Genomic DNA, 24516 nt, shown 5'->3' with positions numbered 1-24516 from the left:
CCTCAGGGTTCCATACTCTAGGTCCAATTTTATTCTCGATGTAGGTCAATACTCTAGGTCCAATTTTATTCTCGATGTACGTCAATGACGTGCCCAGCATCCTTAAATATTGCCGACGTTGACGACGTTCAAGTCTATTACGATTGTGTAGATGAGTCGGCTGAGAGAATTTTAGATACAATTAATTTGGATATAAAAAGTCCCTACGATAAAACTGAACCTTGTCGTGGTGTAGGGCTTTTTAACTAATCAGTAAATGAACAGCGGTCACGTTTACTTCTGAATGTGGGTATATATCAAAATACTTTTGTGATTTCAAGTGGGACTCGGGGTAAAAATTTACCAAATGTGATTGTTGCGTTGTTCAGAAAGTGCTTTTATTCCGCTTAAGAATAAGGCCAGCATGGGGATCTCTGACAATAGATGAAGTTTTCTGGGATTCATCCTTATTTATCACAACTGTCACAAATATCTCCGAAAAATGTCGGATTGATTGAGTTGGTCGGGGGCTTAGGGTTAGTAAGGGGATGTAAGCGGGATACCAGATCCGATTGGATGCCGAAGGACCACTCTGTAATGATTACGGGTAATAGCACTTCTTAGGTAGCAGTTGGGAAAATTAGGTCAATTCGTGTCGCGTGTTCGAGTTTCGGCTAGGCGGTGCTGCTAGATAGAGTAGGATTTTTGCACTGGCCCCGTGGCTGTCCTGAGCTCTGATGGCCGTCCGCGGGCTCTGTCGATGGGAAGGGGTCGAGTCTTAAAGAGACGTTTAAGCCCAGAGCTTTACAGCACTTTGGTCTCGAGGGTTGGAAGGCGGGCGAGTCTCTATATTTTGAAGCTTCTGTCGACTACCGCGAACGTCCAGCTTGTGCTGCGCTCAATTTACTTTGTATCGTGGGAATGCACTGTGAATACTAAGGGGATGAAAGATTAAATTTGCCCTGATAAGTTGATAACCACTAATGCTCCGAAATTTGTTTTACCTATTGGTTCATTTGTGGTTGTTTGTGTTGGAAAACTGAAAGCGGGCGCGCGGTTGAAGACCGGTGTCAGGCGGGGCTGACGAATTCTCCACTTCTTCACTATACCACATATTGCAACTCGAGTGGTACAAAAAGTCCAAAGCACATTTACAAATTCGATCTATTATTTTTCTTCTCATCATCATCATTATCATCATCATCGTCATCATCATCATTATATTTAAAATATGACATTCCGGCCTTTGGCAGAGAGATCTTAGAGTCAGTTCGTGGAGTCCGCGCAGGGCCGAAACGCCTCCGCCTGCGGGTATAGGCGTGACGGCTATGCTTGGGGCTCTACCTGTGTTTTAGTGGGCGCCAGTGCCTGTCTCGTCAGGTAGAACTGATGTTTGAGGTCTCCCTGACACTTTGTTGACAACACAAAAGGGCCCAACGCAGAGTTTTATACGCTATTAAGCGACCAGTTGGATAACCCGAAAAAAAGGAAAAAAAAAAGGAAAAAATTAATTTGGATATAAAAAGTATATCTCAATGGTCTGTTAGAAACAAACTATCCTTAAATGCAAACAAAACGCACGCCCTATTCATCAACAATAGCAGCAGAAACGATTCCAAGAAAACCACCTTGGTTCTGGATGATAATATGATTGATTTTGTTGAGTGCGCTCAAAGTCTTGGAATAACGATACAATCAAACTTCAATTTTGATAAATATATTCTATAACAATGCGGAAAAATATATTCTTGCTTAACGGGAAATTAGCAGTCATTAACTTTTCGTCGGAAAGCCCAATTTCGGAAGCAGTTTTTGGGCCCGAACACGGGGTTCTGTTTGAAAAAATGTAAATACTGCTTTCTTCTTGTCAATCTGAGCACAGCGAATATATTTTCTTGAACAGAATTTTTGTTTCAAACACAAAAACTGCTTTTGAAATTGGCAGAATTGGTGACTGCTAATTTCCCCTTAAGAACGCTTTATACAGCTGCATCATTTCTGTCTGTTAACACCAAGCTAAAACTGTTTAAAAGCCTGATACTTCCTCATTTCATAACATGTGACTTTCTTCTGTTCGATGTTTTCTTCTTTGCCAATTCCAAGCTTACTAAGCTTAGCTTAGAGTTACCTTAAACTCTTGTGTACCGTACGTCTTCAATTTAAATCGTTTTTCACCTGTTTCACATTTGCAATATCAACTGATCGGTTGTCCTTTTAATAGTTTTGCCAAATCCTGATGTTGTTTATTTTTATTCAAACTTGCAAAGACTAAACAACCTGGTTATTTATATAAAAATTAGTTTTATCTCAAAGTAACCGATATAATAAATTTTTATTGCCACGACACTTTACCGCTAAATATAGCAATTCCTTTTTCGTTAGGGGTACTGCTTCCTGGAGTTCGCTGCCAAATAATCTAACTCTCTTTAAATCATCATTAGTATTTAAAAGGAAAAGTATTGAGCACTTCAATTATGCACCCATTTTACTGATTTAATTCGAAGTAACGGTTTAAAAGACAATGTCTTATGTTACTAGCATAATGATAATAAATAAATAAAAAAATAAATAAATGCTTTATTATCAGTGTTCTTTTTTTTTGTTTAGATTATGGTCACTTTAACCAGTTTTGGGTCATTCGTGACTTCTGCGGGGTTGGGATTTGAACCCGGGTCCTCGGCGTGAGAGGCGTGAATGCTAACCACTACGCCGAGACTGGCTCCATCAGTGTTCATCTTTTATAAGCCGCAGAAAAGTTTTACCTAAAATTTTCAGTCTTTTGAAAACTCGCGCGCACCGTCTGCCAATTACCAGAGGAAAAGCACTGTTAAACGTAGAAACAGATCATGAAAATTTATTTACTGTTTGATTTAGTGTGACTTCGATTTGTTATAATAAAATAGATTCAATCAATTCATAGAAGTAACTCCGAAATATGTTGAGGATTGAACGTATACAATGTTACTACTTTGATAAACATTACGTAAAACGCATGTAGCATGTATACATGAAGAATCGTATTATTACATACAAGGATACATGTTGCTGTCGCTACAAAGAGACTTACGTAGTCCTTCGTCACCTATGCGGTCGTGTCTTGTGCACAACCCTTCTGATTTTTTATTTGAGATTTTGAATCTGCAGTCTTTTTCGTTTATTTTGATACTAATTTTGTAATGATCCGACCACTGTAAGTGACCGAAAAACGATCATACACATAACAATTACAGTGCGGCGTGGAACAACCTCGACGGAATAAAATGAAGGCAAAATTTTGTTTTTTCAGGCATCATTTCTTCTTCTTTTACGTTTTTCTCAAGCTGCGTTTTGTTTACAAAGTTCAAAAGTTATAAAAGTCTGCCAAGCTTTCACTTGATGTTCAGGTTATTTCAAGACTCAAAACACCAATTTGTAAAAATACATCAAATACGCATCCAAATAAGAAATCCATTCATAAAATTGTTTCTAGCAAGTAAATATAAAAATTTCGTTTCAATATACATTGAAGTTATTTCAACAGTCAACTGGAGCAGGAGAAATGGGGTGTTATCTAAAGCCATTGAGGTTACTTATGGCAGAGATAATAATCTGATGGCCACCACAACTGTTGGGTAGTGGTGGGAGTTGAAAAATCAACATGAAACAAACATTCTACTACAAAACTACAAAACATTCTAATGGATGGTTGCATTAAATTTTAGGATTTCGGAAAATTTCCATTTCTAAATATTTAATGATATAGCACAGTTGTAAGGAACACGCGTTCTGTGAAAATTCAGTTTGTTTTTCGCGTGGATTTTCATTGTTTTTTTTAACGTATAAACCTGACGCAGACTAAAACGCAACAACTGAGAGAAGAATCAAGCCATTCCGTCCAGCCGTTCTTGAGTTTTTCCCTTACAAACAAAAGAACCAACTTGGTGTAGGCCGGTTTTATTATATAAGAATAATATAAGAATTTATTATATAGAATAAGTAGCTTTCGATGGCTTCAAAATGGCTGCAGCATATCTTAATTGAAGAAATGATAGTTGAGATATATTTATATATTTTTAAAATGAGATGTATTTATATATTTTAAAATGAGTATGATTTTTAAAACCAGCACATTTTGCAAGCTTCATCCAAGGTTTCTGATCAAATCTTTCTTTATAGATTAACATCATGCGTGAAAACTCTGAGGATGTCAGCCCACAAGTGTGGAAAGAATGGATTCTTGAAGCGATACGTCGCATACGATGTCAGAAACAACGTCCTAGTGTACAGAGAATTTGCCAGGCGATTGGCAGTCATCATAAATTCCATGAAGATATTGTCGCTGAGAAACTTGAAGAAGCAGTTGAAGCAGGAGCTGTACTGAAAGTGTACAATAAAGGCTTACATTCGTATAAAGCACCTACTAACATGCAACGTCGTATGGTGGTTGTTACAAATGAAAGTGATTTGTCACGTCTGGTAGCTAAAGCAGTACGGGATCTAGGGGAATGCGATGGATCAAGTTTAAAATCTATCGAAAACTACGTACAGCAAACAAATAACTTAAATATTATATCCGATACAGATTATAATCAGGTAATAAAAAATTCTATAAGAGCAGCATTGGCGGATGGATCATTACTGCAAGAAGGCAAACTTTACAAACTTGGAAATGTAGTGAAATCTTTTGTTAAGCGAAAATCTGCCTCACCCAAAAAAAGGATGGACGGCGAGACATCAACTAAAGTAAGTGATTTTCATATAGGTATAAAAACATGTTAATTATCAGAGCAGTATGATCTGGCAAGTAAATAATTATAAATAGCTCTTTATAGCGTATGAGTAAGTAGTGCGTATGGGAGTCTGCTGCAGATTGATACTAATTTTGTTTTTGGCCCTTAAAACTTGTATTTGTATTTGTTCTGGCTTTTGTAGGCTTTTTGCCCTTAAGCAATAATTGAATTAGTTATAAATTAAACATTGACTTAAACAATTATAAATACATAAAATCTAAACACTATATAATTGACCTCTGTAGTACAGACTAAGTCTTCGTCTTAACATATTCCGTGTCATATCCAAAGTAATAATCTCCTGAAGTCCATTAAACTGGTGCATGAACCTGCATGTCGCTTCATGGTTTCATAGTTTCTGCTTCGTAGAGAAGGCTCGAATGTTCTGCGCCGGCGAAGTACAGCGGGACTCCTATTTAAACTTAATTTGTCGCTTAACACTTGGCTTCTTACTCGACCAGACAATACATTCACAAAGAAGACAACATCCGTTATTTTATGTCTGGCGGTCACGGTATCCAGATCGACAAGCATACAAAGTTGCTCATATGGAGGGAGGTGGTTGTTGTTCCGTACTAAGTTCCTTAGGGCAAATCTCACGATTTTTTTTCTGAATGCCTTCCAAACGGTATATTTGATAAGAGTACTGCGGCCTCCAAACGGTACTCGCCATATCCAGCTTGGATCGGACTAAGCCAATAAATATAGCTAGCAAAGCATGCGGATCGGTAAGTTCGTGTCCAAATCGGCGCACTAGTGCAAACATCTGCAAACATTCTTTAACCAAATTATTTATATGGCAGTTGAACGAAAGCTTTTCATCGAATATAACTCCTAAGTCTCGTATCACTGTCACTCGCGGGATATCTGTTTCTTCGTAGTTATAATCAAATACAATTGGCGCTGATCTTCTTGTAAACGTCAAAACAGAACATTTCCTGGGATTTACTGACAACCCACAGGCAGTATAGAATCTGCCAAAGTTAACTAGATCTTGTTGCAGGATAAAACATTCTTTGGCGGTCTTTACTGGTAAGAATAATTTGACATCATCGGCGTATACCAGAATATTTGCTTCTGCGATGAATGTGGAAAGATTGGTCATCACTAGTACGAAGAGTAACGGACCTAGGTGGCTTCCTTGTGGCACACCTGAGTTTACGATGCACGGCTGTAAAACTTCACCGTGAATTTTCACATACTACGTTCTGCATGTTAAATAGGAGTTTAACCAGTTTAGCAGTGAGCCTCTAATGCCGAAAATACCAATTCCTACTGCATCAAAGTTACTTGATCAGAATATTTTAATTATGAGAGTTTATGACACCATTACTGGAAAGGTATTTTTATTGTCTGTACAGAAAAAATGCAAAATATTTGATATTAGAAAAATAAATAAATTATGGTCATTTCCCTGAAGGGCCTAAAAATTCACGAAAAAATATGTTGCTCCAGGTTCAAGTGTGTTGAAATTTAAAGGGAATTTAATCACAAACACGTTTTAATGGACTGTATAAACTTTATTCTTCAAAGTTTATACACGTCTACACTACACGCGACGGTATATATTTTTACTTTCTTAATTCAAACTGCGCACTTCCTTTTGCTATATGCAAGAAAACAACTATCATGAAGTAAGCGCGCGAGGGGTATCTCAACACAAGCATTGCAAAATGTTCTTAATTATACGCAACATACAGCCCCCCATAATTGTCATAAACATACGATTTGACATGTCTTTGATAAATTAACAATGTTAGAATATTGATTGACTCTGAACAGCCATCAAATTTGAATGTTTAACCATAATGTGGGCGACGGGGTACCCGTGTACCAATTTTGATATTCAAATATTAATAAAGTCATGTAGGAAATGTGTATCACTATGAAACCAGGGTGTCGATTACCTGGAAAATCAGGGAAAACCTGGAAATGTCAGGGAAATTCGTTGCAACCTGGATAAGTCAGGGAATGTCAGGGAATTTCATTTGAAGTCAGGGATTTTTAACAGGTGAAGAAAATATACCGAAAAAGCTATGGCTTGGCAAGGATAGCATTTATTTCAAGTAGCTGGCACATTGTTATTCATTGCCATCACAAATGCACAAATGAAATGAAAGATGGCACGTTATTTTGAGTTTGACTCACGTGCAACCAATCACAGAGTTTCGAAATCGAGTTTCGAATTTCATGAATGTGCGACTGACCCGCTCTTTACCAGACCACGCTTCTCATCAACGGTTGGACCGATTTGATCGATTTTCGTAAGGGCTCACCGCTCACCACCTAATTGATCATTATCAATATTTCAATATTTATTGGATTCTTCGATATTGATCGGATATTTAGCACAAAAGTTTTTGGGACAACTTTTGTGCTTAATTAGTTTATTTTGCATGGAAAGTGACATAAAAGTCCATGCTAGGCTAGTGGATGTTGACATATTTTTAATCTGTGCATCACTATTGTTGAGACAATACTTTTTCTGTTTTCTCTACGGCCAATGTAGCAAGATTCTTACAACACTATTCTACGCTTCGAGAACAACTATTCATTGGGTCATGGGAGATGACATTTAGAAAAGTCCAACTTTTAATACAAAGAAATTTTGCATCTAGATAATTCCAGACTTCCGGACCGAAATCAGACTGTAACCGAAACGAGAACGAATCAAACTGAACCAAAATCAGCCTTTGAAAATAAGCTACGGCATTTAACCCATTTGTGCCGGAACCCGGACTTTAATTTTTATTCTGATGTCGATCACTAGTGAAAACCTACGATTAATTCGTTTTCGGAGGATAGACCATTTCAGCATCAAAATCTTGATTTAGTCCAACAAATGGACTCAGTGGCCACATCAGTCATATGTTTGATACTCGACTGGAAGCACCCAGGGGAGCACAGAGTCCATAGAATCATAAACCCGACGTTATTAAAAGTAGATCGAATAAAAATATAAGATCTGGATTCAAATAATAGAACGAAGCTGCGTTGCTCACTTCATCGTCGCAAAAAAGATGCATTTGAATTGATAAAGACAAATGAATTCATTAAGAAATAGTAATTAAAGAGTTAACAACCAATTTAGTCTAATAAACACTTTGAAAAGAGAAATTAGCGAGATATTTTGCAACTGGATTTTTTCGAAATACACCTGGAAAAACCTGGAAAAGTCAGGGAATTTTATTTTCACCGGATAATCGACACCCTGGAAACTTTCTGACATCTTCTAAGGGGTCAAGATAAACAACCTAGCGCAAACTTTGAGAGATTTGGTTATGAGATAGAGTAACCATGGGTCAAATACAATTCATACCCCGTAGAAGGGCGACGTGGTACCCGTGTACCCATGCTTTTTAAATAGCTTAAACGACGCAATTCGTTCTGTGCGCGAAACTGTGCTGCCACATTCCCAAGTCTGTTCTATTTGTGAAGTCTGTGCACAGGTTTGTTAAAGAGTGAAAAGGATAGACAAAACTTTGCACCAAATCTTCACAAAGGCAGTTCCATGAGAGTACAAGACATCGATTTGTGCTTACATAGCGAATAGAATTAAGCAATGTTCAGCAAAGTTGTAGGTTTGGACAAGAACTAAAAATAGTTGTGCCGGAAACAAGTTCCGAATGTCCCAGGGAACTGGTCAATCTCCGATTTCAACAAAAACTAATCATGTTACATATCAGAGTTTTCAGAATTTTATGAGCATGTTAACCCTCAATTGATCAACCAAAATTTCAACGCAATCTGACCAACCGGGTACACCTGTACCCACTAGTCCTTACTGTGCATCTTTAGCAGTTAAAACCCTAAAAGCATTCTCATGCATCCTTTTTGGTTTCTTTCGTATTTGAACAATGATTATTGATGTTGCTGTGTCCTTCATTCGTTGTTGTGTGCTCATTAACAAATGATGACCACAGGGATGGCATTAACAAATGATGAAGGGATGCCTTCATTCGTTGTTGTGTGCTCATTAACAAATGATGACCACTGGGATGGCTCGATCATTTTGACTCAATTTTGATTCATTTGACAGTACTGCCTCAACCAAGCAGAATTTGATAAAACTATATATGGGTCATTTGTAGAACTAGTTATTATCTGCTAGTTTGCTGAATAATGCTAGACTGTAACTTTTGTATTTATAGTGCTATAGGGCTGCAACCCCGTGGATAATCAAATGAAGTTTCGCTTGGCTACCAGCGGAATAGCAGCACCGAGAGTGGCATCGTAGATACAAACGATACAGCAAAACTTAATTCAGCAATTTTGTAGATAGTAATTACAAAACTACGTTGCACAACGCTGTACGCCAAAAAAGTGGACCGCACCGATCAACAAAAACTATTCGGATCCATTTTTATCGATGAAATGATTAATATTATCATAAAGCACACTAACATAAAAGCTAAACTTGTTTATAAAACATATAACACCAATAACCCTAACAAACCACAATTTCAATGGAGAGATGTCACTGTGTGCGAGTTTAAAACATTTTTGGGGATACAAATAACATCTGGAGTAAATCACTCAATCATTCAGCATGAAATTGATGTGTGAGAAATAAATTCTTACTCATTAGGGTACGGGAGGTTATTTTCGGCAGGTTTCTAAATTCAGCCTATTTTCCTTTTCCGTCGCCAATAAAAATACTTTGCCGACATACGGCCGATAGCAAAAGAAATTCGTGAACGTAGGTGACAGTGGATCGGACACACCTTGAGAAAAGGAACGAACGAGATCTGCAGAGAAGCACTCGACTGGAATCCGCAAGGACAGCGTAGACCCAGAGGCTCCTAGCGACACCGCTTAGCCAACGACATCCGGGCTGTAGACGAAAACCTGTCCTGGCGACAAGTAAAAGCAATATAACAAAATTGCAGATTAATAATTATCTACAATATTGGTGAAGAAAGTGTAGTTTTATCTTTTGTGTTAATGGCCCTATTGGGTTGCTCCTCCGTTGGTCTCAAAAAGAGCGCTATTTTTGCTACAAATGACATTGCAATCCTATGCCGCCATAAATACAGAAGATAAAACCGTACATGCTTCAGCAATATTGTAGACAATAAATAATTCTACAATTACTCTATACACTACTTTCTCGAATTTTGTTTGACTAAGGCGCTGTGGTCAAAGATAAAAATCGAAGCAAAAAAAGCAACGCAAGCTTGACTACGCAAAAAGTCTCGAGTGTATGTTAAGACCACGCAAAAAAGTCCCTAATGTATATAAAAATCAGTTGTTTTTTATATGCTCATAATTATATTATGTGATATGATGAATATTCTTCATTCTCGTCCTTTTTACATGAAATGGGTGAGTGGGTACAGGTGTACCCGGTTGATCAAAATCGGGGTATTTAACTTTGACGATCAAAAATTCAATTTTTTTAGGCACGTTTTCATATAAATGGGTAAATTTATGAGTTATCGGCCAAGTTACGAGGAATTTTAGTCTGTTCGCGTTATTTCAAAAGGATCAATCCGAAACTAGAGCACAAAACCTGAAAAGGGTGTACCCGGTTGATCAATTGAGGATTAATGGACTACAAATCAATTCAAGAAAGTGATAATGTCCATCCCATGGCTATAGAACAGGTTCCGGAGCACACATAGAGAGAGAGCGAGAGAGAGAGAGAGATAGAGAGAGAGAGATAATTCAATGAATCATATATAACTGTTTCATGGATCCCGGATTAGTTGCGTGTTTTTCATAATCAGCCAACCTTGAATGTAACTTTCCTTGATAACTTTCGGAAGCTGTTTCCGGGAAACGGAAGGACGGTTCACGAATCCATACATGCCACCTTTTTGATTTTACCAAAATGTACAACTTTGCTGAACATTGCTTGGTTCTATCTAGTTGTTTAAGCATAATAATAAGCCTGGGTACACGAGTACCCGTCGCCTTTTTACGTAGGGAAAAATCGTCGCCCACACAAAGGTTTAAAAAATGATAAATGACTTTTTGATTCGATCAAAAACCATACGGGGCATAATGGGCCACCATACGGGGCAATATGGGTACTTTAGTTAAAGTTATCATTTTAGCCAGTTTTTACTAGAAAATAATATAAAAGTTATGTAATATAGAAGAAAAGAGAAATGGTGACTATTTTCATTTCACTTAGTCGCAAAGTGAAATTGATGTTTTTTTCTATTTACCGATTTTTTTCGTTGAACAACATAGGTAACATGGCAGTTCAAGGGCCAGGTAGATGAAAGACACCATTTTTGCTCTGTAACCGCTATTTTTGGGTTGATTGTTGCTTATAATTACGCAACATTATACTCGACTGTATCATTTTAATGTTTATATTACTGTTCAGCCTTAATTGGTTATGTACAAATACATTGCCAGGTATGATAATTATGCCCCATGCACCTATGCTAATCAAAAATATTTAAAATAATGCCATGAAATAAAAGATTATCTCAACTATACAAAGTGATTGTTCATATATGGTAAACCATGTCTGGATTGGAGAAGTCCATAGCACGCAACAAATGGCATATAGAGCTTATTTTGTGGGTTGCAATTCTTATAATATTTTGACAATCTTAAGTCGGCTCGAGTTTTTGACGTAGGACTACGTCTTGCGGCAAGGTTTGGGATAGGGTGCCATTCCGAAAAATCCAAAAATGCGAGCATCACGAAAAATGATAGGTTTTGACCACTAATAGCTTAGCGGTTTCCTGATCGATTTTAAATATTTTTGCACCAATCAATCGGAAAATCTTCTACGCATCAACCCCAGTATAGAAACCTATTAATTTCAAAGTACGCACTATTGAAAATTGAAAATAATGAAGCATTGTCCAATGGCAATCCTCGCTTCGTGATTGGTCGCAACGTATTTTTAGAAAAAAAAGTCCCCGTCCCAACAGGTCGAAGATTCTTTGTGAGTTGTGACGATTGAACCTAGACCAATTTGGTATCTGTGCTTGGGAAGTACGCCAGAAAGAGTGACACAGTCTCCCCGCCCCAACAAAATTCTTTACGAACGCGGTTAAACCTAGTCCAATTTGATATCTGTGCTTGGGAAGTACACCAGAAAGAGTGACAAAGTCTCCCCATCCCAAAAAAAATCCTTACCCCTCTTCTTTAACCGATGTTATCGTTTAAACATTAAATCTAGCTCATTTTGATGTCCTGAAGGTGAAACTTCATAGAAAGTGAGCGGCCGACCTTTCCTGCGAGGGTGGCCGTGAAGGGACGAAAGTTAAGATAGTCGCCATCCCTACATCGGTACAGGTCTCGATAGGTGAAAGGAAAAAGGAAAGTGGACGGTGAAGGAGCATGAGTAGCATCACGGATGGCATAGCCCTGAGAAGGTGGCTGAGAAGAAGTGGACATTATGACGGTCACCATGTCGGGATCGGTTCACGTGACAGGTGTACGGAGCAGAATACAGACACAGCCTTCCCTCGAAGTAATACTTAACAGTAGTTCCGGGGGGTTAAGGTCAGATGCCCGTGAGTTTTTTAGTGGGTTAGAGTCCCACACTGTGCCACATCATCATTAGTGTGCCTGGCATAGAGCCTTTCCTCACGTAAAAAAAACACACACACACATACGCACACTCACGCACGTACATCCAACTGCGCATGCGCGCCACACTCCAGACAAGGACGAACAGGAAAAGGATTTGTTTTATTTGTTTTATTTTTATTAACGTCAACAGGTAAAATATCACCCCAATGACAGAAATAACTAAGTAACGTATTTACAATACTCGTCTGTTTAGATTATTAACATAAAACACGTCTAAAATTATACTTGTTTGTTTCTCGAGACACATTAAAGTCAAATACATGGTAACATTGATTGAATAGACGAGACATACTGCGCACTGGTTCATGTAGACCGTAATTCGTCCTAGCTGGAGTAATACTGAGGAACGAGTGATATCGTAGATTGCGGCGTCGTATATTGATATCCAGCATGCTGAGGAGTATTGAACAATCAACGTTACCTTGCAGGAGATCGCCAATAAAGCATACTTTTGCCACATTGCGTCTTTCCTCTAGTAATTCCAGGCCGATCAGCATGCAACGGTTTTTATAGCTGGGTAAGTTCCGTGGATCCGTCCATCTAAGATGACGTAAAGCGAAGCGGATGAACTTTCGCTGAATAGCTTCGATGCGTTGAATTTCGTTCTGGTAATAAGGAGACCAGACAGGAGACGCGTATTCCAGTACAGGTCGCACAATTGAACAATAGAGTGTTTTCAGGCAGTAGATGTCCTTAAATTTTTTCGCGAAACGAAATAAAAAGCCCAGCTGTGAAGAAGCTTTTGCCACCACGTATGAAATGTGATCCTTGAAAGTTAATTTTGCATCGATTAAAACTCCCAAATCCTTAACTGTGGATTCACGCAGTAAACGTACGCCTGCCAAGGCATAGTCATACTGGAATAGTGAATGTTTTCGTCCAAATGAGATTACCGAGCACTTAGACACATTCAGCGACAAACGGTTAATTTGATACCATTTAGCGAAGTTTTCCAACTGCTCCTGCAGAAAACTCATATCCAGTGGTTGCTTTATCGTATGGTATAGCTTTAAATCGTCAGCGTATGAGAGTTTCGCGCATTTCAAAATGGAATTAACGTCGTTCATATACAGCAGGAATAAAAACGGTCCTAGGTGGCTTCCTTGTGGAACACCAGAACAAACAGGAAATGGCGAAGAAATGTGATCACCAATTTTCACAGACATGCTACGACCACATAGGTAAGATTGAAGCCAGAGTAGCAAATGTTCGTTCATCCCAAGTCGATCAAATTTGGCAATTGCAATTTGATGATTCATTTTATCAAATGCTGCAGATAAGTCTGTGTATATCGCGTCCACTTGATGACCATCCTCAATTTGGCGTGTTACAAACGAAGTGAAGGAAGTCAAGTTGGTTGTTGTAGATCGTTTAGGCATAAATCCGTGCTGATCCGACGAGATGCAGTGATTATATCTCTGGACAAGCTCCTGGAGAATAATCAACTCAAACATTTTAGAAGTGGCACTTAATGCAGCTATACCCCGGTAGTTCGAGACTACTCGCTTACAACCTTTTTTAAAGACAGGAAAAACATATGACTGTTTCCAGCAGTTTGGAAAAATGCCTGTAGCCAAGGATAGGTTGAATACCGCTGCAAGCGGTGCCGCTAGCGTCTCCATACAGCGTTTCAAAATGATTGACGGGATACCGTCAGGGCCATATCCCGTGGATGATTTTAGTCTTTTTCCAGCTGACGTAACCATGTCCAAGGAGATAACAAACTGCGACAAAGGTACAGAAAGTCGAGGAACATTTTCGATGGCGACGGCTACATCCTGCGGTTCGAGATGTTCATTGGTGAAAACGTTATTGAAATGAGAACGGAACAAGTCGGCAATGTCAGCGGCGGAGTCGGCTTCGAGCAGACCATTGGACATCGTAGAGGGTAATCCCGATTCTTTACGTTGCTCATTCACGTAGCGCCAAAAACTTTTTGGATTTGCCTTGAGACGGCGTTGCAGATTGTTCTGATGGGCGTTATACAGGTGATCATTGAGTTGTTTATAGGTAGTATTTATTTCTACGTATCTTATTCTCGTGGCATCAGTGCGATACTTGCTGTGTCGTCTAAGGGCTGCACGTTTAATCGTTTTAAGGCGCTTGAGATCAGCGTTCGCCCAGGCTGGTTTAGGCGGTACGCGCTTTGACTTGACGGGCACGAACTGGTCGATAGCATATGCCAGTATGCTAGAAATGGTTGATGCAGCGAGACTAGCGTCATGATCGCGGAGAACCTCCTCCCAATCAACGTGGCCCAGAAAGTCGTTCATACCGTTGAAATTGGTTTTACTAAACTCATATGAAAGGCTTTCGGAAGTATCCCGGAAGCGTTGCTGTGGCCTGATCTTTAATTGCGTTAGTAAAGGAGGATGATGCCTGCAGATCTTTACGAGTGGTACCGGAGCTTCTGTAACCGTACAGTCTACGCACAGCTCGTCACTAACGAAGCACAGATCAAGGGTCCGATGATTCTCGTTTTCAATCCCATTCATCTGTTTAAGTCCAGCGGTGCTATATGTATCAAGCAGTTTTCGCGGGGCTGTGCCTATGGACGATCGAGAGGCGATCGGGAATAGAGAACCGTGGGAATTACGCTGCCAAGAGATCGCGCTTAAGTTAAAATCACCCAAAATAACAATTTTATCTCTAGGCTTTAATTGCGACACAACCCAATTGATAGCTTCAAGATGGTTGCCCATCAAGTTTTCGTCGTTGACTCGATCGGGAGGGATGTAAACTACGCAGAGATAGAGTATTCCGTCAACAGTGGTAATCGCGACCCATAATTGTTCAACTGCCGAACTATTGGGAGGATTAACTGCGCAGGACTTGAATCCTGAGCGCACAGCTAACAAAACGCCACCTCCAGTACTTTTACAACTATTTGAACGCGACCGATCCTGTCGGTAAACGGAGTAGGAATCGTTAAACAGCTGGCTTGTCGTCGTGTTTTGATTCAGCCACGTTTCGGTGAGGGCGTATACGTCATAACAGCAATCACTGAAGGCTAACTGGTATTCAGCGAGAGAGCTGTTCATTCCTCCAACGTTTTGATAGTATACCAGGACATTCGTGGTGGCAGATGCAGCAATACTTGTTACGGTTGATGTCCTGGGAATTGAGGATGCATCAGAGCGATGAATACCGTTACTGATAGGATACTTGCCATGGAAGGCGGCTTGGAAAACCCCTTCACCAGCACTAGACTCAGGGCCGGGACGACTTGGGTGGCAGGAACGAGTCGATTGCGATTGTAATTCGGTGTCTACGGCGGGCTCGACTGAGCTAGGCGGATCAGGGGTTTCCATATCGCGTTGTGGTAGGCGTCCCGGACCGGGTGATAAGCTGAAGTCATGGTCGTTTCGATGGAATATCCGAAGTCCAGCAGTCGGAGTGTCGTCAGCAAAGTTTCGTTCAGTAAGTACCGCTAACGGATCATGCAAGTGTGTAGTACTGGAAACACGGTACGGGTCAGTGGACGCAAGGGTATTTACAAATGTGTACTTGCCGTGAAGAGAGTTTTGGAAGCCCCTTTCCCCACGCTCACACGTAGGACCGGGACGACTGATGAGCGCTGGCGGCAGTAGCGCGACTACGGTGGGGGGGTCGGGGGCATCCATGATATCAACAACAGAGCGTCCCAGTGTCATGCTATTTGATGAAATAAGCGGTCGTCTGAAGCGCCGATCTTGGATGGCAGTAGCGTCGAATTGACAAAAGTCGGCTGGGAACTTGGTGCAGTTTAATATCGTCGGTGTGACGGAAACTATGGTCCGTCTACTGCAGGAGTCTGCGGTAGATCTGCAGTCGAAGGGAGTCCTAAAGGGACTGGAGTTAGCGCCATTGGAGTGACAGATGATGAACCAGCACCGGAGTCATCGTAGAGTCCAACTAGTGGAGTAGCGGAAGGAGCGGGGGCGATAGGGGGCAGCCATACCGCTGAATTCGCTCGAGCATCATCAAATTCCCTGAATACAATTCCCTGTGGCCAAGTATCAGGGTTCAAGGCCGCATTTTTGTACGCCAGAGGAATGCCTACTTTGAAGGAAATGAAGTTGAGCGATTGAAGGTCGGCCCCTTTTTTCACCAGTGAAACAACACGAATTGGATCCTGGTTTTGTAGGCCATCTCGAACAAGTCGCTCGACGACCTCGGAGGTTACGGTGGGGTGGAATCGTGAGAGATACACCCAGAATAACTTGGGTGGGGAGCTGACCACAAGCTTTTCGGGGTTCTCAACGAGTCTGGTACCGGTAGTCGGTTTATTCGGGGTTTCCACGTCACCGCGACGACGTTTAGCGGGACGATCGCGAGCTGGTATTCGCATCGGGGTTGCCGCATTGACCTTATCGGCGAGTTTGGCTACCTCGTTGTTGTTCCGCACGATTTCGTCTTTCAGCTCCGAGATTCCGTTCATTTGCCCTTCTACGACGGACGATATCACGTTTCCCAAGGACGAAACGGTGCTTTTAAAACGTGCGAATTTCATCATCCTGACGCACTCGTCACACATCCAGAACAAATTGTTATTTGACCGGACGAATTTCATAAAATTAGCATTCAATCCAGCGCACTTAATGTGACAGACTTGGTCACAAAAACCCATGCATTTTAAGAGATCCTCCTCCTTTTTTATCATTTTTGCACATCGATCGCAAGCGGTACAGTCGGTCATTTTAAAGGTAAAATTAAATCCCGTTAAGTGAACACCGATAAGTATGCTCTTAGTAACTCGAGTATCGTGCGCGAGTATCGATATAGCGAATAACGATCTAACGGTGGGGTATCGCCCAATACTGCTATACAGAATGTAAACAGACAAATCGAACAAAACTATGTAGCTGCAGATCACAGAAAATCACTTCAATTAGATTCCAATAGCGTTGTTACGACTATGAAACGCCGAATAAAGCTTTAGTTTACACTTTGCACAAACTATAAATACTAGAACTAGCGATAAACGTGTATAAAATTGCGAAAATTTTGCGGGAAATCTGACACAAACAACCGCCGTTCAATACAATGAACAACTGCCGTTAACAGGATGAATGAAAATCGGCACGTATAAAAGGACGTGCACCATTCAAGTTAGTTCAGCTCGGTTTTAAATTTCATCCAATGTGTTACAAACTATAGAGAATAAAGTGAAAAATATTTTGTTAAACCTACGGCTCGCAACAAGCTTTTACACGTTCGGCCGCTAAGTTTTCCGACACTCAGTAGTGTAACTTAGGTGTTCGGACTTCAGACAATAAGGTGTTTACGGTTCTACGATTGACCGTTAATCATGTATTCAAACTGTTTCCAAACAGTTTTGATCAGCTTAATCTCTACAAAGATTTACATATTATAGGCGGTTCTAACCGGCTATTGAATCGGAGTAGGTGTGTGTGTAAATTATGAAATGAAAGAGACAGAGCGGACTAACTGACTACGCGTGACGCGCATCGTCACGTTGCCGTAGGTCGGACTTCGTTTCGCAATATATAGGTCAAAGTGGACTGTACTGAGTATCGTAAAGGAAAGAACAAAATAAAGTGTCAGGTTGCGCGTTGCGCAATCCGCTTGGGTTGCTTATGGTTATTTATGATGTGTGGACGGTTGTGGGTTCTGGTAAGCGATGTTGCAATGGATGTTTATTTAGGTTGGCAGGTGGTTAGCCTTTCAATGCTGCCAATCGGCTTGGCTTGGTATTGCTCAAGGCTTATGGTGCTGATTCGAGTTGTGTGGAAAGATATAGGATGATCTAGGTTTTAGAAAAGCTTGTTATTTGAGTATGCCAGATGAGTGGATGGGATTTTAGTTGTCTGGGTTGTTTAGTTAACATCTGTGTAGAATTACATCACAGTAGCCTCCAAATACAGTCCACCGATTTCGATTTCCGTACCGAACGCGTTTCTGTACCGAAGGCATATATTGCTGTGCTCGTATGCCTCTCAACTAAGGCCATCCATCTGGAACTGGTATCAGATCTGACGACCGACGCTTTCATTGCTGCCCTTCATCGATTTGTCAGTCGAAGAGGAATTCTATCTGAAATGCATTCAGACAACGCGAGCAATTTTCATGGTGCCAAGAATGAACTGCATCGCCTTTACGAGCTGTTTCGTCAGGAAAGTGAAGTTGATCGCATTGTTCAGTTTTGCCAAACGAAGGAAATTACGTGGCATTTCATTCCACCAGATGTACCGGAGGTCGGAGGTCTGTGGGAAGCTGCAGTTAAATCTACTTATTCAGCCGAGAGCCGGGGTGCCTCTTGCCGTATCAAGAATTCCTCTCCATTGTGCTCGGTCCTGGGCTAATCGTCGCCAATGCGTTGCGCGTCTCGACACATGCAAGTCGGCTTCCATCCGGTCGAGCCATCTAGCACGTTGAGCCCCTCTATTCCTGGTGCCGGTGGGGTTCTTGAAGAGAACGGATTTCACTTCACTTCACTACATTCACTACATACGTCCGGCATTCTTGCGACGTGGCCGGCCCACCGTAGTCTCCCAACTTTCGTCAGGTGTACGATGGGAATCTCAAAGCAGTGCATATAGCTCATGATTCAACCGTCTCCGCCATTCTCCGCTTTCCGTTTGTACTCCGCCAAAACTAGTCCACAACACCGTTCGTTCAAAAACGGAAAGTGCACGTATGTCTTCCGTAAGCAAAGTTACTGTCTCAAGTCCGTAGAGGACTACCGGTCTGATTAGCGTTTCTTACATCGTCAGCTTTTTGCGGCGGCGTATGCTTCTTGATCGAAACGTCTTGCGAAGGGAAAAGTAGGCTCGATTTTCAGCTTGAATGCGTCGTTGGATCTCCTTACTCGTATTATTGTCGGCGGTGACCAGAGATCCCAAATACTCATCAACCACTTCCAGTTCATCGCCATCAATAGTCACTGTCCATGGGAGGCAAACGTTATTTCCTCGGGAGCCTCTTTCTACCATATGTTTGGTTTTCAACGCATTATTTTGTAACCCTATCCTCCTAGCCTCCGTTTTTAGGCGTAGATTGCCTCCGCCGTCCCACGGTTTCTAGTAATGATGTCGAGGTCGTCTGCAAAGGCTAGGAGTTGGCTACTCTTGCTGAAGATCGTTCCTCTCGTTTCGATGCCCGCTCGCTGGATCACATCTTCAATAGCGATATTGAATAACATACAGAACAGTCCATTACCTTGCCGCAACCCTCTGCGCGATTTTAAAGGACTTGAGAGAGTCCCCGAAACGCGCACGTAGCACGCAGGGATGCCACATACAATTCTGTGTTTTTTGTTGGAAAAATCTGACAATCTGTACCGCGAGGAAAAATATCTGTGCAAAAATCTGTCCAATGCAAAACAATGAGAGTGAAAGAGATAGAGAGTCATTTTGCTAACTATTTCCGTCTCTTTCACTCTCATGTAAAAGCTCAAAAATCTGTTTAATCTGTGTAATTTAGCGAAAATCTGTATTCTATGCAAACAGATTCTGTACAGGCGATTTCTTTCAAATATCTGTTAAACACAGAATAATCTGTGCATGTGGCAACCCTGAGCACGAGTAGCTTTGATCAGCCGCGTCAGTTCGTCCGGAAAACCGTACTCGTGCATTATTTGCCATAGCTGTTCGCGTTCAACGGTATCGTATGCTGCTCTGAAATCTACGAAAATATGATGCGTGGGCACGTTGTACTCTCGACATTTCTGGAGGATTTGCCGGAGAGTAAAAATTTGATCCGTAGTAGCACGGGCCCCCATAAAACCCCTCCTGATATTGCCCTACGAATTCTCTTGCTATTAGGGATAGACGACGCAACAAAATCTGGGAGAGCACCTTGTAGGCGGCGTTGACCAGCGTAATACCGCGGTAGTTACAGCAGTTTAGTCGGTCGCCCTTTTTGTAGATGGGATACACTACACCTTCCATCCACTCCTCCGGTAGTTTCTCTTCTTCCCAAATCCTTGAAATCAACCAGTGAAGTGCCGTTCTTGGCCATTTCTGAAGAGTTCTGCCGGGAGTCGGCCCTTTCAGGTGGCTCTAATATTCTTAAGCAGACCGATTTCTCGTCGGATTTCTTCGAGATCAGGAGCCGGTACGCTGTTGTCGTTTGTAGGTACTCCAAGGTTAACTTCCATTTCCTCTCCTGATGCTATATTACCGTTGAGGTGCTCATCGAAGAACTGCTTCCACCTTTCGACCACCTCGCGCTCGTTTGTGATTAGATCCCCTCCCTCGTCCCTACACATGTCTGGTTTTGGTGTGTGGGCCTTGCGAGTTTGGTTCACCTTCTCGTAAAACTTGCGGGTGTCATTAGCCCGGACTAGCTCCTCACGATCTCTGTCCTCCTTCTGGCGCTTTTTCCTCCTCAGGATCGTGGTCAACCCATTTCTCGCTCGTCGATACTTGGCCAAATTCTTTCTCGTGGATATGCTCAGATAGTCTTCCTAAGCTCTTTTTTTTCTCTCTATCGCTTCTTGGCATTCACCGTCAAACCAATCATTTCGTGCATTCGAGGTTTCCACACCTAGCAACGCGGTTGCGACCTCGTGGACGGCCAAGCGTATCCTACTCCATCCGTTTTCGAGGGTCGAAGCATCTAGCTCCACAGAGGAAGGCAGAGCTTTATTCAGTACGCGCGCGTAGTTTTCGGCAGTTCGCGGGTTGTCTAGTTCCCGAATGTTTAACCAAGGAGGGCGACTATGTCGCGAGGTATAATACGTCGATAGTTTTGAGCGCACATGTACTGCTACTAGGTAGTGGTCCGAGTCAATATCCGCACTCCGTAGGGAGCGTACGTTGATGATGTTCGATAAGAATATGGTCGATTTGGTTCGAGGTTCGTTGGTCAAGTGATCTCCAGGTGGTCTTGTGGATATCTTTGTGGGGAAAAAAGGTGCTTTTGATCACCAAGCCTCGGGAAGCCGCAAAGTTGATGCATCGCTGACCGCTATCGTTCGTGTCGGTGTGCAGGCTATTGGGCCCGATTACCGGTCTATACATTGCTTCCCTGCAGATTTGGGCGTTCATATCTCCCATGACGATCTTGATGTCCCGTGGTGAGCAGCTGTCGTTCGTTGCCTCCAGCTGCGCATAGAACCCTTCCTTCTCGTCGTCGGGTCTACCTTCGTGTGGACAATGCACGTTTATGATGGTGTAGTTGAAGAAACGGCCTTTTATCCTCAACACACACATCCTCTCGTTGATCGCTTTCCAGTTCATTACGCGATCCTGCATGTTGCCCAACACTACGAAGCCCGTTCCCAGCTCGTTGGTCGCTCCACCACTGTGGAAAAATCGTGCTTTGCCGCCACGGATCTTCCACACCTTCTCGCCTTTGCGACAGATATCCTGCAGTGCCACAATGCCAAACTTTCGGGGTTCTAGCTGATTGAGCAGCACCCTGTCGCCACCAACGAAATTTAGCGATCTGCAGTTCCAGGTATCAAGTCTCCATTTCATGTCCTTATTTCGCCGCCTTGGTATTTCTTTACTCTTGTTAGTTTTTTTAGGTTTAGATAGGTAGCCGTACTAGGGCTTACGCTACCGAGTCTCGTGATGGGGCTGTCATCTTGCAGTGTCGAGACACACTGTGCCTCCTCCCCTGTTGGTATACGACCTTAGTTTCCTCCGGGGTTGGTTACCCGATCGCCGCTAAGGTTGCTCGTATTCCGGCTGGTACCACGTGGAGGCAGGGGTAGGAGTTGCTAGATAAGAGGCTAGGGAGCACAATGGGGTCTGTTTTACGCATTATTCAATTATTTACCAGTTAAATCTACAAAGATGCACCTGAAACGAGTACAGTTGGATTTCGATTTTGGCATGCCTCGATTTTGGCAACAAAAGTATTCGTTTTTGGCAACACAAGATATTTTACTTCCAAAAATGTGCTTAAATATCAATCAGTTTCTGCATACATGCTTTAAATGACGAAGAAATGATGCCCTCAGCATGTTCGTGAAAAAAAGTTATGTGGTTTCGAACAATAATATTTTTATTGCCGTAGGACTACGTCTTACCGCAGGGTGTCAATAACTTATTTGCACCGGACGGATAGCTCTTAGTGGACTTTTTAAACTTAAAATGATTGCAATCGTTGATTAATGATATTTAGTTAATTTCTAAAGCATTTACATTAAATTTTTTCATTTCGAAAAAGGGTCTCGATTTTGGCACGGTTTCGATTTTGGCAACATAGGCGACACGCATTTGTTGCCAAATTCGAAATCCTACTGTAATAGGAAATGCAGTATTAACATTTGAAGAGTTCACGACTACGTTATGCGAAAGCTCCAGTTTGTTTCAAACAAAATGATTGTTGCTTTAAGCCTCAATAAAATATTTTTATAACAACCTGAAAATATTGTTGTTTCAAAACGAGATTCTGTTTGAATCAAGAAAATAACAATTTTGAATTAAAAGTAAAGTATTTTCAAATTTGAAGTTAACATTGATATAACAATAAATATTTTCATTTCAATCATACATTTCAGTTTGAAACAAAACGAAATTTTTGTTTGTGCATGAAACAACCGTAAATATGGAGGAAATTACATTTTTTTTCTCCGTGTAGTTATCAACAAGATATGGGATGATATTCCGATCGAAGTAGTACGTGCCGCATGTAACGACTTCAAACAGCGTTTGAGGCGTGCTATCCAGGCAAAAAACGATTCAATAGAGCAGCGGTTCTCAACTGTTTTTGGTTCGCGAACCCCCTGGCGAAATTCCCTATTCTATTCTGTATCGAACTAAATTTTTGGCGAATCCCGGGGGTTCGCTGGAATAGAGCAATGATTGGTTGATGTGCTCTGTATCTATGGGTAAGCAACTTCTGAAACTAAAATTCGAAATAGCCTTTTATTTACAAACATAATGACTGTTTTTGTTCGAATACATATGTGTCACACTGTACAGTACACTCAAATCGCTTTTTACGCGAAGGCTACGTACCGCATAAATCAAAATCGCGTAAAAAACCACGTAAATTCCGAAATTCGCGTAAAAAACCGCGTAAATTCCGAAATTCGTGTAAAAACCGCGTAGATTCCAAAATTCGCGTAAAAAACCAAAATTTTGCGTAAACAAACTGGATTTTAAAACTACGCGAAAAAATAGACGTTTTGAGCATATCCGTGTAAATTCCGAACATCGCGTAAAAAAACCGCCTAAATTCCGAATTCCGAAATTCGCGCAAAAAAACCGCGTAAGTTCCGAAATTCGCGTTAAAATAGTCGCGTGAAAAACAAACCGCGTAAAAAGCAACTTCAGTATACTTGGTTCAAGAGCTACAAGTTATTTTGAAATAAGCGAGACAATCCGAAAATTTCTTTTGGAGTTTCCTGAGAAAATAGCAAACCTTCAAGCAAACCTTGAATTTTTAAAATATTGTTTTCATTAATAAGTTCTTAATCTATGCTCGTATGCAAGATTTCATGAAATTTTGAGTTTCTGAGGTTCATTTTGCACGATAATTTTAAAAAATGCGCTTCTAAAAACTTTGTTGTAGAACTCTGTTTCTAAAATAAAACCTTTTATAGGCTTTTCATATTTGATATGTTTGAATTCATGTTTAATATGTTTTATTATTTGGAATTCATTGCAGAAAACTACTAACATTGTGTGTGTGGAATGCTTGGGAACAGAGACAAAGGGTCCAACTGGAATGCCCGAACCGTTGAGTTCCTGTAGCGGTTGCGGTATGTCGCTACATGACAAATGTGCTAATAACGGTGTGACTACCGTTCCGTTAGTTGCGTTATGTTGGAAAGGCAGCAAGTGGTTCTGTGAAGAATGTAGATCCTGCGACGCCTGCTCAACTCAAAATGAAAAAGGTCCATGTGTGTTGAGGTGCAACGATTGTATAAAGATGTTTCATTTTTCTTGTATGGATCCTGAAGTGACTGATGCTAAGAAAGTTAAAACTTGCTGGAGGTAAGCTATATATGTAAATCTATACCTATAAAGAAAGATTTCTGTCTGTCTGTCTGTCTGTCCGTATGTTCCTTATAGAATCGAAAACGACTGAACCAATCGGCATGAAAATATGCATGTAGAGGTTTTTTGGGGCCATGAAAGGTTTTAGTCATGGTTAGAAACCCCTCCCCCCACTAAGAGGGGGGCTCCCATATAAATGAAACACAAATTTCTGCATAACTCGACAACTAATCAAGCAAATACAACAAAATTTGGCATGTGGGTGTTTCCGGTGACAAGAATTTATTCTATGGTAAATTGAGACC

At 41.2% G+C, this 24516-nt stretch overlaps 1 protein-coding gene across 3 annotated transcripts in view; it reads left to right on the top strand.

Annotated features, from left to right (window-relative positions):
• LOC128743439 (histone acetyltransferase KAT6A) overlaps positions 1–24516 on the top strand; it is a 151238-nt gene that overhangs the window by 35832 nt on the left and 90890 nt on the right. For all 3 annotated transcript variants that reach the window (XM_053840014.1, XM_053840016.1, XM_053840015.1), the window contains 2 exons: positions 4135–4701; positions 23880–24208. In XM_053840014.1, coding sequence (XP_053695989.1) covers positions 4144–4701; positions 23880–24208 — 887 coding nt within the window. In that variant the 5' untranslated portion in view covers positions 4135–4143. The remainder of the gene's footprint in view (positions 1–4134; positions 4702–23879; positions 24209–24516) is intronic.

The sequence above is a fragment of the Sabethes cyaneus genome, chromosome 3 (genome assembly GCF_943734655.1).
Source record: "Sabethes cyaneus chromosome 3, idSabCyanKW18_F2, whole genome shotgun sequence".
In the NCBI taxonomy this organism is placed as follows: Eukaryota; Metazoa; Arthropoda; class Insecta; order Diptera; family Culicidae; genus Sabethes; species Sabethes cyaneus.
This window is presented reverse-complemented; position numbering and strand designations above follow the sequence as displayed.